The 16,342-nt window shown below is 34.3% G+C and overlaps 1 protein-coding gene and 1 non-coding gene across 3 annotated transcripts; both read left to right on the top strand.

Annotated features, from left to right (window-relative positions):
- The first annotated feature begins 320 nt into the window (after positions 1–320).
- Positions 321–10,178, top strand: LOC104902792 (heterogeneous nuclear ribonucleoprotein 1). 2 transcript variants are annotated; one of them, XM_010690694.3, is made up of 5 exons: positions 321–888; positions 1,034–1,164; positions 1,395–1,620; positions 1,850–3,044; positions 9,441–10,178. In XM_010690694.3, exons 3-5 carry the CDS (start codon positions 1,399–1,401, stop codon positions 9,452–9,454), a joined length of 1,431 nt encoding a protein of 476 aa, XP_010688996.1. In that variant the 5' UTR covers positions 321–888; positions 1,034–1,164; positions 1,395–1,398; the 3' UTR covers positions 9,455–10,178. The 2 variants fall into 2 exon arrangements, with proteins under 2 accessions (XP_010688996.1, XP_048492766.1); XM_048636809.1 differs by having other exon boundaries at positions 321–1,164.
- A 3,403-nt stretch (positions 10,179–13,581) lies between these two features.
- On the top strand, positions 13,582–13,662 carry TRNAL-CAG (transfer RNA leucine (anticodon CAG)). Its single transcript has one exon. It is a non-coding gene; the product is annotated as a tRNA-Leu (tRNA).
- The last annotated feature ends 2,680 nt before the right edge of the window (positions 13,663–16,342 follow it).

Raw genomic sequence — 16,342 nt, 5'->3', positions numbered from 1 at the left:
AACACTCATCAAATATATAGAACTAAATTTATCTAACTAAACTAGTTAGCCTCCATCTCACCTAAAAAAAAAAAAAACCTAGTTAACCTCCACTAAATCAATCTCTATACATTTGATTTCAAACTAAAAAAACTTAGATAAAGAAAAAGGAAGTCCAACATATAATATGGGCCAAACTTAGATTAATCAATTAAGACATTTAACATGCCAAAATGGGCTTTGCAAAAAGAGGGTGAATGAATGTTGAATGTGATGGAGCAAAATGAGAGAAGGTGGTGTACTTGTATGATTTTGCCCATAAGTATAAAAGGAGAAGAATGGGAGGACAAGCAATCCTCCCCCATTATCAGATCCAACGTCCCATTTTTCACATCACCTCTTTCTTTCTCTCTCCTCTCTCTTCCTCCATTTCTCTTCTTTCTTCCTGTACAAATCATTTCTTTACAATTTCAAAATTAATTTCTGCTCTAAATAGTAGGGAAGAAATATATTTTTTTAAAAAAAAAATAAAAAAAAATTCCCTCCCAAATATCTTCAATCACCATTTTCTTCTCTGAATACCAGAGATTTCCTACACACAAAAATATCCCCAAAAAAAAAATCATACCTTTTTTTTTGTTGGCTCTAAAACGCTTTCATAGTCAGTCCATGGTTTATAATTTTAATCAATAATTTCGGACATTTTTACTGAAAGATTTTACATTTTGGAATCAAATTTAAAATTGACTTAAAATTGAAGATAAAGAGAAAAATTATAAAAAGGAAGACCTTTTGTTTTTTTTGGGAGGTTTGTATTGAGGAGGATATGCTGAACATGTCCTCAATCCTTCCTCTCATCAGATCTTAGGTGTTTTCTCTCAAATTTCGCATCTGGGTTTTCTTTAATCGGTGGGTTTTTTTATTTTATTTATAACTTTTACAATCTATGTTGATAAAATTTGATGTGGGTATTTGATCTTTGTGGAGTTAGCTTATATTCTTGATCTGGGTTTTTGCTGATTTTAATGAAATGTATATGATCGGGAATTTTCAGGCTGTTTCTCCTAATTGTGGGTTTATTTGATCGATGAAGGATCCGATACTTGTATATTGAATCCGAGAATATCCCATTTTTACCCGGCATTATAATTTTAATTTGGGGTTCTTGTGATTCTTTTGATAAAGGTAAGGTTTTTACTTTTGTTTAAAATGTTGGCGAATTTTGATTAGGTTGCCTTGTGAAATTGTATTTGGTCAATGGTAGATGAAGTTTATACGACTTGTGCAACTACTAACAGTTGCATATTTTCAGCTGAATTGTATGTGAAACTATTGGATCCGTGATGGAACTGTTGTTGATGTTTAAAAAATTTTGACTTGTTGGTTTGATGAGAAATGTCATGTTTGGTTTGTAGAAATATGCAATCTGACCTTGGTAAGCTATTCATTGGTGGAATTTCGTGGGAGACGAATGAGGAACGCCTTAAAGAATATTTTAGCACGTTTGGGGAGGTGATTGAAGCTGTTATCATGAAGGATCGTACCACCGGCCGTGCACGGGGGTTTGGTTTCATTGTTTTCTCTGACCCAGCTGTTGCAGACAGAGTCATCAAGGAGAAACACAACATTGATGGCAGGATGGTAATAAGCTGGCATATAATTTGGTCATTTTGTATGTTGTTTTTGCTGTTGTTTCTTCCATGAGTTGCATTTAGAATGAATGTTTTGCTGTGCTTGGATAGCCTGTCTCTCTTTTTCGGCATTCGAGGTTCATTAGTAGTCTATCTTTGTTTGGTTGAACTGTCCAAGCTTTGGTTATATGCAGTACCATTATTTCGTAATTTATGCTGATTTGGTCTTTCAACTTCAGGTTGAGGCGAAGAAGGCTGTTCCTAGAGATGATCAGAACATTTTGACTAGAACCAGTGGCAGTGTACATGGTTCTCCAGGTCCTGGCCGTACTAGGAAGATTTTTGTAGGAGGTTTAGCTTCCACTGTTACGGAGAGTGATTTTAAAATTTACTTTGAGCAGTTTGGGACAATCACAGATGTTGTCGTGATGTACGATCATAATACACAGAGGCCAAGAGGTTTTGGGTTCATCACTTATGATTCAGAGGAAGCAGTGGATAGGGTTTTAATCAAAACATTCCATGAACTAAATGGTAAGATGGTTGAGGTCAAGCGTGCGGTCCCCAAAGAACTATCACCTGGTCCAAGTCGTAGCCCAATTGCTGGTTATAATTATGGTTTAAACAGGGTCAACAACTTCCTAAATGGGTACACACAAGGCTATAATCCAAGTGCCCTTGGAGGTTATGGAGTTAGGATGGATGGCAGATTCAATGCAATTGCTAGTGGACGAAGCGGGTTTCCTCCATTTGGTTCTAATTTTGGAATAAGTATGAATTATGAGCCAGCACTAAGTCCAAGTTATGGAGGAAGTGGGAACTTTGGTAGCAGTCTCAGCTACGGACGGGGAGTGAACCCTTACTATATTAGCAACTCTAATAGGTTTGGTAGTCCTGTTGGCTATGATGGTGGAAATGGGGGCAGCTCGTCCCTGTTTAGTTCAAATAGGAACCTGTGGGGAAATGGGGGACTCAATAATAGCACAGACTCTTCTACATCAGGAGCTTTTAATGGGTCTGGAACTGGTAATGCTGGAGGAACCTTTGGAAGTGGCAATGTGAACTGGGGTTCCTCACAAATGTCTGGTCAAGGTGGAGGAAATGCTGTTGGCAGTGGTGGGAACCTGAGTTATATTGGGGGTGATAGCAGTTATAATTTGGGTGGTGGAGGCTATGGAAGAAACACTGGAAGTAATGCGGTACCAACATCATCATCTTATGCATCATCAAATGGTGCCTATGATGGGGCATTTGCAGATTTATACGGGAGTAGTTCCATTTACGGAGATTCCCCTTGGAGAGCAGCAACTCCTGAGCGAGATGGTTCTAGTTCATTTAACTATGGGCTGGGGAATGCCGTTCCAGATGTTTCTGCTAAAGGGCCTGCTGGTCTTATTGGTGGATATAGTGTTAATAAGAGACAGCCAAACAGAGGTAAGATTTCACTATAGTGCTATTTTTTCATTTTCTCTTTTTATAGCAACCTTATGGAAATCTAAGCAGGGCTATAATAACAAGTTGATGTTGAATTACTCTTCTTGAGAAATTTTCCTCTCAATGTCATAAAAGTGTACAAAGTAAGTTGTGATAGCTTTATCCTGGTCAACTATGTGTAGTGTTCATTTATTAAGCTAAAGAGAAACCATATATTATTCAATATGCTGAATGTGAGGATGGGAATACAGCTTAAAGATCTTGCCGATACAACAAAAATGGATAAGAGAATCTATAAACTTGCACATAACAAGTTGGTTTGTTTGCAATGAATATGTTTTACCTGCGCCATCATTTAGGAACGTATCTACTTGTGCTGCTTCTTGTGAATCTAATATTTTGGAAAGAGCACCTTCTGTTTCGCTTCGATTCCTCACCCCCCCCCCCCCAAACGAAAAAAATGAGTATGCTATATTCTTTGGCACGAAGAGTGAGGACACAACCTTGCTATTGAGACTCTAAAATACAGGGGGGATAGGGGCTAAATCTAAGCTATTATCTGCATGATAATTTTGAAAGTTTTTGGCTGCCTGGCCTGTACAATTAGCCAATTTCTAGCATCTCTTTTTATTTTGGAGTGTTTCTAGCATCTTAACTTTTTTTAGGGTAGCTTCTTAGTTTAGCGTACATATCATGTAGATAATGGATGAATGAGGCATTTATATTTTGTTGTTACTACATGGAAATGAAGTTTATCTTGGAGAAATTATATATATTTTTAAATAAATTATAACATTTCTGATTCATCTAGCTGTCTGGCTTCTTCTTTTCTGCTACATTCGTGTTCGAAACCTGTCATTTAAGTTTTAGGCTAGCACTACTTGTAAGTTTTTTTTGTCTAGCTGCTAGATTGACTTTCTCCTTTTCCTCAGAAAAAACCATAAGTATATTTAAGGAAATACTCTAAAAAGCGATTGAAACCCTGGTTCCTGGTAAATTGGTAATAACCCAAGCACAATGCTTGGTCATATAATGCAAATTCTTTTAAAACCCTTTTACCCTGCAGACTGATCACTTTTTGGGAATATTTGATCCGTAACTGGTCAGATGTGAGGCCATGATATCGCTAATGTTCCGTACTCTTACCACTTTATTGCACTAGGATCCTCCTTTTGGTGACATGGACTGTGGAAGCTAGAGATGAGTTCAATGATGGTACAATGTACATCAATGAATTTCTTACAAAGCAAGCACTTAATCTCCCATTTGGGCTTGTTTTGGCACTTTGGCTGTACCTCTGTGTAATATGAATGTAGTCTAACCAGTAGCATCCATCAGCACTCGGCAGTACTGCCTTAAGGTTAAGCATTTGTTGTTACAGAATTAAGTTGAAGAAACTTAGCTAATTGTTAAATATATCATTTCAAATTGGTTATCACAACTATGGCTGCAGGAGGGTGACCGTTAGATTCTGCCTGCATCTGATAATCTCAGTGGACAATTTTGCCATGTTGGTCATGCTCTCATGGTACCCGTAATATGTTGGCTTGGCTCCTTGTCTAGGAAATAGCCATCTTCTTGAACATGAAAGTGTGTTATGATTTTCATCATCATGTTAGATGATGTAGTATATATTATAACATTTTTCATGTCTATCCTTTAGAAATTTAATAGAATATGTTGTGAGCTTTCCCAAATTTGTCATCCATGCAGAGGTTATCACTCTCTTTAGGCTCTTGAGCTTATATATAAAGCATAAATGAAAGGGAAAGATATGTAGTGGCTTTTGCACATGAATACATGATAGAAAGATAATCTAGTGGAAAGACGGGAAGCGACAAAGTGTGTTAGCCCAATCCCTCATCCTCCTAATTAGAGAATCTTAAAAAAGTAAACTTACTCCCCTGATATAATCCGTTTGCCTACCTAACTCCCACCCTTGTGGGTACAATTGAAGCGGACCCAAGTAAGAACTTCAGGAGTGGCATGCCCGTAGATTTTAGATTGGAATAAATTTGATCCATGCCCCATCATGGTGAAGTGAGTTACTGTCATTGTGTTAAGGATCAATGGTATTATAGAAACAACCTCTGTATTATCAGAATAAGGTTAGGCTATGTACATCTGACCCGCTTTACTCGTTATACAGTCTTATGCAAGAGCTCCTTCCGATGCATTTGGGTTGCGTTATTCAAATATCTTTGTTGTTAATTCCTATATATGATGATGGTTGATAATTACTGCTGAGCTGGTTTTGGAACATTGAATGATTTTCTTATCTTCTAGAAATGCCCAATTCACACACCTTATTTTAGAGGTTATTCTATGATTGGTCATGCATATGTTTGAGTAATTGTGATTTGTGGTTTATTTGTTAGAATACATGGATAAAAGACTTCTGTGTTCCCTATACTGGAGAAAAGTGAGCTAGTAAGACTTTTAGGAATAAAGATCCTAGATTCAGAAATTCAGGTATTTTCAAGCAAGCAATTTTATGAGCATAGGCAAAAAAGGTCGTATTGCTATCTGATTTCATGGTGTTGCCTTGTCCTTTTCTCTCTCCGTATTTAAATCGTCTCACTTATTTTGACAAGCATTTTCTCTTCATAGGTATTGGGGGTTGGGGTTTGGGGTGAGGGAGGGGGGAGATTGCTTATAATTTACACAAGAGAGTGGTGAGTATTTGACAAGAGAGTACTATAGCATGATAGGGCTCATATCAAGAATTTGTAGAATTTGTGGCAACAATCTTTAGCTAAGCTGGAGGCTTTTTGGAGGCATGCACTACATACATGTTTAATGATCAGTGCTATAGGAGGAAGAAATCATTTCTAAGCCAACACTATTAGAGTTTTCTTTCTCTTGAGCCTAGAAGTATTGCTATGATCCATGTTCAACTTTGCAAACTTTAAATGAATTGGAGTGAAAAGAATTTTAGGTGAGGAAAAGAAAGATACTCTGATGTTCATGAAAGAGCATTGCAACTCTTTAATTGGTCAAACCATGTAATGCAAAAGCATGAGTCTTGCTTCTTTTATATATATATATATATATATATAGGATCCACTGAAAACTAATTTTAAGCTGAAAACTGAAAACCGACCTTTTTGCTCATTTTGCAGTTTTTTGCTCATTTTAAGAAACTTTTGCTCATTTTAGCAAACTTTCGCTCATTTTACAAAATTTTTGCTCATTTTATAAAATTTTGCTCATTTTACAAGTTTTTGCTCATCTTATGTTTTTTTGCTCATTTAAGAAATTTTTGTTCATCTTATGTTTTTTTGCTCATTTAAGAAATTTTTGTTCATTTTATCTTTTTGCTCATTTTCAGAGACTTTTTGCTCATTTTATGTTGCAGTTTTCAGTATAAGGAGTGGTTTTCACGTGATTTTATTCCTATATATATAAGTGAATTCATATGAGATCGTATACTTACATGAGAAATGAGAATGAATTTTACGACGTATACTTACATGAGAAATAAGAATGGATTTTACGCACTATAACTCTAATGAACAAGTGATGCAACTCTAATGAAAAAATGATGTAACTCCCTAAAAAAAATATTAGAATTTTTTATTGGGGGCTCGAAATTTTTTCGGGGTATAACTCTAATGAACAAGTGTTGTAACTCTAATCCAATCGTGTGGTTAAGATTCATTCTCATTTATCATGTAAGGAGACATTCTCATGTGATCTTGCCTTTATGTAGGTTTAAGTTCATATGAGAACCACTCTTATGGTGAGAACCATTCATTTTTCCTCATTTCACAAAGATTTTGCTCATTTCACAATTTTTTTTCCTTATTTAATGTTTTGCTTATTTTATGTTTTTGCTCATTTCACATTTTTCGCTCATTTTACAACGTTTTTGCTCATTTTATGTATTGCTCATTTTACGTTTTTTCTCATTTAACTTTTTATGCTCATTTTACTTTTTTCTCATTTTGCATTATTTCCCATTTTACGTTTTTGCTCATTTTATGTTTTCTACTCATTTTATGTTTTTGCCCATTTTTTTTTTTTGTTTTTTTTTTTTCTCATTTTATGAAGTTTTTGCTTTTTTTAGTTGTTCTCACGGTTTTCACCATAAGAGGGTTCTCAGTGGAACCCAACCCTATGTATATATATGTAAGTGTATGTATGTATATCTATATGTATGTATACATATATATATACATAAATATATATATACACATATGTATATATACAATGATAATATTTTTGGTCTAACTCATTTGGAGGTAAGAATTAGAGAGTTTTGAGAAGATATTCGCTCTTAAAAAACTTAGGACAAGTTTTCAGTTATGTTTTTCAGATTTAATTACTCTGTCAGATACGGGTGTGAAGGTTGCAACATGAATACTTGAGATTAAATAAAGAGTCTGAGCAACATAGTTTTTCAGCTAGAGTTTGTTTCTTCTTCAATGGTTGTCACCAAAGAGTGGCCTGATTGTGAGTCTGATGATAAAGCTCCTTCCTCTTTTCAATTGTGGATTGAAAAGAAGGTTATCATGTGTGTCAGGTTTGTGGATGGATTCAGAAAGTTTCAGCTGGTATTTTCTGCCATAATAGAGTTCAGTTTTATCTGTTAATAAGGTGGATATTGCCTTTTATCATAGCAAAATATTTTGTGGTCCATATAGCAGCAGCTGATAGAACACTTACATTGCTGAATGTGGAACAGTGAAACCCTGGAAATTTTATTTACTTTTCTGGATTTATTCTTGAGCTTTGGGAACATTGGATTTTATATTGCTGGCACTAATAAACTGAGTGTCTTAGTCAAGTGGTTCATAGACAACTTTGTGGAACACTCGATATAGTTTTGTACCTTCCGTTGCTGGATTTACAAAATTACTAAAGTCATGCTGCATCGTTGGTATAAAAATGCATGCTTTTGAGGTTACATAGCATGTATCTGCTAGCTGAATATGAAGAGCTTATTACTGCTGAAGTAGTCAGTTATGACTTGGCTATTTTTTTCTTGGTCCCTGAAACATGCTCCTATGAATCTAGATTTTTACTGCTTATAGCCTTATACAGAGTACCAGCTGGAAGATCTTTCTTTTAATTTTAGCAATGCAAACTATCACCTTATCAGGAATTGATAAAATGGAATGTTTAGTTACAACATATAAGTTACTAGTTATATGATTTAACACATGCTAACGAGCTGTGCACATATAGCTGCCACGTTTATAAACACTTGACTTGTATTTTGGGGGAGATTGGGGGAAGGGTGGGCCGTAGTGGGGGACCCACCTTCAAGGTTTGGGGTCATCTGAACCTGTGTTATATTTCGCATTAGATGTCCATTATCTGCCTGAGATATGGGAAAAATTGGAAACGTGAACTCACTTGGAGAAGGAAAATGAAGTGAGTTCAACGCATAAAGTGCATACGAAATTAAAAATAAGGTTTGGTGTTTGTCTTCGGCTTTGATCACTGTCTTAAACTCACTGCTTCTGGTTCTATAGGCTTTTGGCCTTTGTTGCCCGCTTGGATCTGTGGTATTCACAGGAAGAGAGGGGGGGGGGGGGGGGAACTGGCAACAAGCTTCATCATGAATGTTGAAACTTTTTTTCATACCTTTTCTGTTAACTCTCTATTTATATCTATTTACTTTTTCTCATTTAAAAAGTCTGATATTTTATTTTGTACTTTCAAATATTTAAACAATAAATTTAAATAACTCTTTTTGTATAGAATTTCTTATCATCCTTTTTGTTTGTTATATTAACCATTAGATGAGTACTGGGACAGAAATAGGACTTCATTGAAAAGGGTTTGGACCTGAAAATTTTGATGCTTATTTTCTTCAAGATTTTATTTAGTCCAACAATGGTTTTTAGTCTTTGTTTTGTTGACCTTGAGATAATTCTAGAAATATAAATATCAGCTTCTTCGGAATTATCAATTACAAAATGTCATATAAACTCTTTTATATTTTGGATTTATTATTATATGTTAATGATCCATTATGTAGTATTTTTTTTCTGAAGTCTATATTTATCTAACTTTTGAACCTGTTTTTCCATATTCCTGGCTCTGCACTTGGTATGATTCGAATCGATGCTAGTTACTTTTGTTGCATATATACATATCTGTAAGCAAGTACCTTAGGTCCTTTTTCCTATTATTATTGGGATGCTCAAGAATCTTGCAAGTCTGTGCATTTGTGCAGCATGTTGGATTTTCTTTGTGAGATTATGTCGTTTACGATCTCCTTTGCTCCCATTTCAAAATTGCCTATGAACTACTTTTGTTTGATTTGGAATTGTTTTAAAGGGCTTTGATCTTGTGTGATTTGATTCCAGAAAGGAGTGTGCTCCATATTGAATTTGTTTTGTACCTTGAAGTTGCGTCTTATTATGTTTTCTTCTTCGTTGACAGGACTTCCTAGCTAGAAGGCTGTTTTTATCAGGAAAATATTGTAGATGGAGCAATCTGGGCAAAGCAGATGAAAGGTGACTGATATAGTCCAGTTAAAACTATGAAAAGTTAATTGGTTACATAGAACTGACTGGAGTGCCTGTCTTGAAGATTACGTAGTCATAGGTAAGTTGTAAGGGATTTTTGTTTTTCTGGCTTGAGTTTTTTTGAGTCATCATTCTAGGGTTTTGAGTGAGGTGTAAAATCAGATTGCGGGATATAGTCGAATTGTATCGTGCATCTCCGGGAGGTGTCGTGATACATGGTAAAGGATAGGCTAGCCCCTTTTATTTTCTTTTCTTCTTCCAATTTTCCATCCATCATTTTTCTCTTCCTTTTTGTTCTCTATATATTTTGTTTTGTGCTGTAATAGCGATGACAAAGTGCGGGTTCTTTGTTAAGTACGTTTTACATCCTTCGTTGGATTGTACGGGGCTTCTTGTTGATTTACTAGTGTCGAACAATTGAAGGAACCCAACTAGGGTTCTCATGAATAAGCTTCTTTTATATTTTTCTGAATATCAGTTACTGTAACAACTTTCTATGGTTGCTGAAACTTAATCTGCTACTACGATAGCAAGTTCGATTAATTTTTTTAATCGTTGTCCTCTCCCTTAATCTCATTGGCTGAGGAGATCTCTATGTAATGGATTTTATATTTTCACTGTTTATTAGTAATACCGGTGACACTTTAGTTTACATGCATGTAATTGGTGTTAGTAGTCGAGCATTGAACATTCTCTTAGTTTTCTGTAGACTGTATTGGAAGATGTTCAACTTGTATCAGGGCTTTATATAGTTTAAAGTTTTGAAAAATGTAAACATCAGTTTATACTATCGAGCGAATTCGAGCTTCTCTCTCGATTAATCTTTCTTTTCCTTTGCTTGTCACTTTACTAGTTATGATTTGGAAAGAGTTTTTGTAATTGTCAAAATGGTCTTTTTGGTGATTTCAGTTAAGTGTCTACTGAACACCGGCATTTTTGGGTTCACACCTTCATTTTTGAAACAGGAATGTACCATGTTCACGATAACTTAATGTATGACGTAAACCATATGATATAGTAAGTTTTTATTTGATATTGTCAGTTTCATTTTGATATAGTTAGTTTTTGTAAGATATAGTTACCTTTTATATATTCAGTTTTTGTATGATACAGTCGTTTTCCCCCCCTCTAATATAATTAGTTTTTCTGTGATAAAATCAGTTTGGGACCTTTGAGTGCACAATAAATCACAGTAATTTGGTTTGCCTAAGATGTTTTGTCCTTTTTGATGCATTTGATGATAGAGCTTGTTGAGGAGATAAGTACATCTATTCAGTGATTGCACCTTATATTAAATTATACCCCCTTCGTCCCATAATATAGTGTTTATTTCTTTTTTACACGATCTCCAAGACGTAACTTTGACCTTTAATATTTTAATTCCGTATTAATAAAAAATATAAAAAGTTGATATTATGAAACTACACATTGAGACAAATCTAACAAGATTTCATGAATATGTTTTTTTTATATATACAAATGAGAATATTCGGTCAAAGATTTTAAAATTTGACCTACCAAAAATGAAGTAGGCACTTTATTATGGGACGGAGGGAGTATTAGTGTTGGGTGAATTATTCAAGTTTTATCTGCTTGATGTTGGTTGTTGATTTTTCGAAATTCGGAAACTTAATGGGCAAATTTACTAAGTACCATAAGAATTGATGAGGATTGATGAGATAAAGAGCATTATAAACTTTTGTACTCTCGAGGAGTTTGTTGAGGTGAGACTTGAGAGTATGAGTTTATAGTTGTTTTTTTTTTTTGTTATTGTCTTTTTGATAACATAAGAATAGGTTAGAGCAAAGCTGACGATAGAGGAACAAACTGCAATAGGTGGGTAATGGTTGGTATATATTTCGTGATTTATTCGTCCTTTCAACAAACATAAAAAGCCCACCTCACCCACGACTCCACGAGTTTGAGATCTAATACTTGGGAATTGGGGGATTAACCACTAAACCAAATACCATATTTGATATCATAAGTTGAAGGGATTAAGAACTTCTAACCATTTTCACTTTTTGGGTACATGCTTGTCTGCTTGAAGCATACACGGACCAACATAAGTAAATAAGTTAAAAGCTAAGAGTCTGTAAAAGGATAAAGGTTGGCCGAGTAGTTCTTGTCATAAAATACGAATTTATATAAGAGAACGTATTGTGTCGGACTCGTCCGACCATAATCTTGGTCGGACGACTTTCAGGTGGTTCCAATTTTTTTTCAGTTAGTCTTCATTTTTTTTTCAGGTGGTTCCAAATTTTTTTCAGGTAGTCTTTATTTTGTTTTCAGTTAGTCTTTTTTGTTTTTCAGTGGATTTTTGTGCTTCAGTTAGACTTACTTGGGTTTCAGTTGGTCTTTATTCTTTTTCAGATAGTCTACATTTTTCTTCAGGTAGTCTTCATTTTGTTTCAGTTAGTCCCATTATTTCTTTCAGTTGGCCCATTATTTCTTTCAGTTGGTCCAACTGAAAGAAAAGAAAGTCCAACTGAAAGAAAAGAAAGTCTAACTGAAAGAAAAGAAAGTCCAACTGAAAGAAAAGAAAGTCCAACTGAAACAAAACAAAGTCCAACTGAAAGAAAAGAAAGTCCAACTGAAAGAAAAGAAAGTCCAACTGAAAATGAAAAATAGTCTAATTGAAAATGGAAAATAGCAACTGAAAGAATAAATGGGACAGTTTGCTCTTTTCTGCGTCTTTTACCTTTTAGTCTTCTACTACACCCAGAACTTGTTTCTTAATTTCAGTAACTGTATAAATAGGATTGACAGTAGTTGCAATTGCACCAGTTGCAATAACACCCAGAAAAGTTACTGGGTATTGCATAGAATTTGGAGCTAAAATAAGAACAACATGTCCTTTTTGAATACCCAGTTGGGTTAATCCATAAGAAAGGTTAGAAACCATGGAATTTAACTTAGAAAAATTCAAGATTTCTCCAGAATCAGAATCAATTAAAGCAGGTTTTTCTGGGTAAGAAGAAATATTTCTGAAAAGAAATGACACCATATTAAGATTTGGATTTGTGGGTGTAATTAAACTTGGCATAAGTGATCTGTGAATGCCATTTCTGTCATACCCAGAATGCTCCATTGTTGCAAAGATTTGAGGAGGAAGGAGAGAGAAAATTTAAGGATGTCTTTGGTTGATTCTTTATTTCTTTTTATGAGGATTGAAATTTGAAAGAGATGTTTCTATGAAGAGTTTATAGGAAGACGACAATGGCGTATGAATTGCAATATTACAAAGCCAGCCCGCGCGCGGAAGAAAATTAGTGGGCCCAACCTGTCCGACCAAAGCTATTGGGTCAGACGGTCTGACCCAATAGTTTCACTTTATATAAATATATTAAAAGGCGTTCCCATTAAAGGAACGGTGTCACGTGACACTTTTTTAAAATTTCAAATACACATGTTTATAATTTTAATAAAAATATTAACAATGTATATTTACTAGGATTCGAACACATGACTTTGAAATGAAATGTGAGAGATTAATCAGTAATCCATTACAAAATCAATAATTAATGTTTCAAGGTAAAACATAATAAAGTCTTATAATTATATGTAATTATAAAAACATGTAGATAAGCTTTTTGATGTTAATGTTCTTATTAAGTAATAGTATTCTCTTACCCAAACTCCATTAAAATTGTAATTTTATCCCCAATTACTTGGAAGTTATTTTTTTGAACAACTTATCATGCCATAACGATCATTTTTTATTTTCACACTAGACAATATATTACAAAAAACTAATAGAATCAATTATGAAATTTATGAATAATAATATATTTGATAATTGTTACTGATCCGAGACATCACCTGGACCAAAATACTAATTATAAACTAAAACTCGTCTTAATTACTATAATAATTTGTTAGAAATGCGTCTCAGCCAAAACTTTTCCTTAACCTTTACCCTAAATATCTTTCACATGCTATCACAAAAAGGAGTTCGTGATGGCTAAGTGAACTAACTTCTTTTTGGCGGTAAATAAATTCGAATCCGGAGCAGGTAAATAACATTTTATAATTTAACCAAACATAAATAAGAAGTCAAGATGGCCGAGTTGGTCTAAGGCGCCAGTTTCAGGTACTGGTCCGAAAGGGCATGGGTTCGAATCCCATTCTTGACAAAATGTTTTGAATATGCACTGTTTAAATATTTTCTTGTTACACATTTCTGTATTTCATATCTACGCATGAATCCCATTCTTGACAAAATATTTTGAATATGTTTGTTTAGATATTTTCTTGTTACACAATTCATTGCTATGCATGAATAAGATGGTAGTAGATCTTTTCCTTGGTGCTCGTTGTACTATTTTTATAGTGATATTCTTGGCCCTTAGGTAGGGAATTTTATGCATATTAAGCTCTAAGCTCATCGTCTATAAATCAATTAGCAAATTACTTGATTGTTTTTTTCAAACATAAATTCTAGTCTTTTTAAGCATAATTAGGGGTAAAAATTGGAACTTTATACCTTTTTTTTGCTAGATTTTGTAGGTTAAGTCTCTATCAATTAACTGTTCTTTTATTTTAGTTTTTTACTTATTCTTTCTTTTAGGTTTTTGAAATTAAACTTGATAAAAGATAAAATAATTTTAACTTTATTTATTTAGAATTTCTTATGTTGTATTAACATAGTCTTTTGTGTTAAATAAATAATTTCTCTTTGTTAATTGATTGAATTTTTCCTTTTGATGTAATACTTGATTGTGTTTGTGAATTGATTGATAAGATATTTGATTGATGTAATATTTCTTTGTATTTTTTTCGGCATAAATGTACCAAATCTTATAGTCAATGTTTCTTTTTTTGGTAGCTCAATTATAACTTGATTGCCTTCAACATTTAAGTTAATTTTTTAATGCTATATTTGAGTTTGACTTTGTTTTTCCCTTTTAATTGTGGTAGTAGTTGATAAACTAATGGGCAGTTAAGTAAATTTATAAGGAAAACATTATAGCTTTGTCTTTCCCTTATACAATAGAGATTATTTGAATAAAGGTAAGTGGGGTAAGTTAAGTTTAAGACTGATATAATAACATAAGTTAAGTTCAAAATTAATATGTATTTTTAATTAGGTAAGTTAAGTTCCAATAGAATTAACAAGTTCCGATAGAATTAACAAGTTCCAATATAATTAACAAGTTCCATTCAGATTTACAATACATTCAAATAACTTCAAATGAGTTGAGTTTAGAGTTAAAATAGGCAAATGCTAAAGGGTGCTCCAGAGCGCTGGATAAGGAACCTGTATTTATATATTATTTTCTAAATGTGATTTTTTTAAATGACTTTTTTTTTTATTGAAATAAGTTTCTTTCTAACGCCACGGGACATCCGTTAGCAAGATCGCCAAAAATATTATGGTTAGAATTTTGTAGAGTAATCTTCTAATCAGTTTTAACTTTCTATAAATTGAGTCTAATAAGTTGTGATAAGTAATGATATAGGTTTAAAGAATTTGTAATAAATTGAATTCATACATGTGAAAAAAACGACTTCTACAAAACCCCATTCCTTTCCATTGTTTTACTTAATTCTTCCTAATTTTAAAGTTGTACCTCTAACCATCAATATTCTTAATTACGTAACAACTTTTACAAAAATACATTCCTTTTAATTTATCATACAACCACTAAAATGACAACAACGTTCTAAAATATTATACATGACATGAGTAATTGGATATCTATTGAGTAATGATTTCGACTTATTACTTGCACATTTACCTTGAAAGTAAACTTTGTTTTGTTTGGATAATATAACACTGAAAGAAAAATAGAAAACTGGCGGGCTGGTACAAGCCCCGATAAATTTTCATCGAACGAGCTGAGACTAGGCCCGGGTGAGGCACGTGGTGGGCCTGACCACTTCCCCTGGCGGGCTTGTTTAAAATTGCAACCATGCAGTAACTTTTGTGCTTCAAGCAACCGGGGGGAACATAGGGGAAGCTTGGGCGGGCTGATCATCCCCGGCGGACGGCATAGGGACCGGGTAGGTGCATTAGCGTCAGGGGTCGCGAGGTGTGAACTCCAGCGCTGCGAGATGCGCGTTGACTAGCACCTTGTATGTTGCTTCTGCCACGAAAAGGAAGAAACTCCCAGGTGCGAGGTGTGATACAGTTCGCGAGGTGCGACCTGGGTTTTCCTTGACCTTGCTCGATACTTGGCTAGCGAGGATGATGATGCTGTCGATGCTTGCCAATAATGCTAAGGTGCCTGTGCAGATGCTGATGATGCTCAAAGTGACTCTACATACCCAAGGCTCCCAACAACTCCAAACACTCACACCCAACAATAACATGACCTCCAAAGGCTCAAAATATCGCATCTTTACACTATCTTACACCTTAAATACTAAAACTTCAACTAAAGCCTAAAAGTGCGCTAATGGCCGTGACTATGACTAAACCTTTCATCCAAAAGCGTCTAAAGCACCGTAAAAACTCTGAAAAACCTAAACACGTCACTTCTTTTTAATTAGTTTTGATATATCATTTGATTGTAGATTATTAATTTAATTAGTTTTGAAAACTTAATTAATTTTCTTTTCATTAATTAACAGAATCAGTTCATAAGTTCATTAATTAACACAATCAATTCATAAGTTCGTAAGTACAATTAGCAAGAGATAAAACTAAGAAGTAGTTGTGGGGTAGATGTAGTTGTTGAGGTAGATGAATCTCAATGTTTGGTCCTTGCTAAATAATGCCTTGCCTTAGGACGAACAGGTGGAGAAGCACCTTCAAATCACCATGGAGGAATCATAGGGATCATATTTCCTTGATGAAGTTGAAGTCGGATG

This window comes from Beta vulgaris, chromosome 9, assembly GCF_026745355.1.
Source record: "Beta vulgaris subsp. vulgaris cultivar EL10 chromosome 9, EL10.2, whole genome shotgun sequence".
Lineage (NCBI taxonomy): Eukaryota > Viridiplantae > Streptophyta > Magnoliopsida > Caryophyllales > Amaranthaceae > Beta > Beta vulgaris.
The sequence above is the reverse complement of the archived record's forward strand: the minus strand, read 5'-3'. Positions and strand labels throughout refer to the sequence as shown.

What these genes read in the sequence shown, in the direction of transcription:
- LOC104902792 (XM_010690694.3), top strand. Translation starts at nt 1,399, where the DNA reads ATGCAATCTGACCTTGGTAAGCTATTCATTGGTGGAATTTCGTGGGAG. An exon ending in ACAACATTGATGGCAGGATG is followed by an intron (nt 1,621 to 1,849) that starts GTAATAAGCTGG and finishes TTTCAACTTCAG; the next exon opens with GTTGAGGCGAAGAAGGCTGT.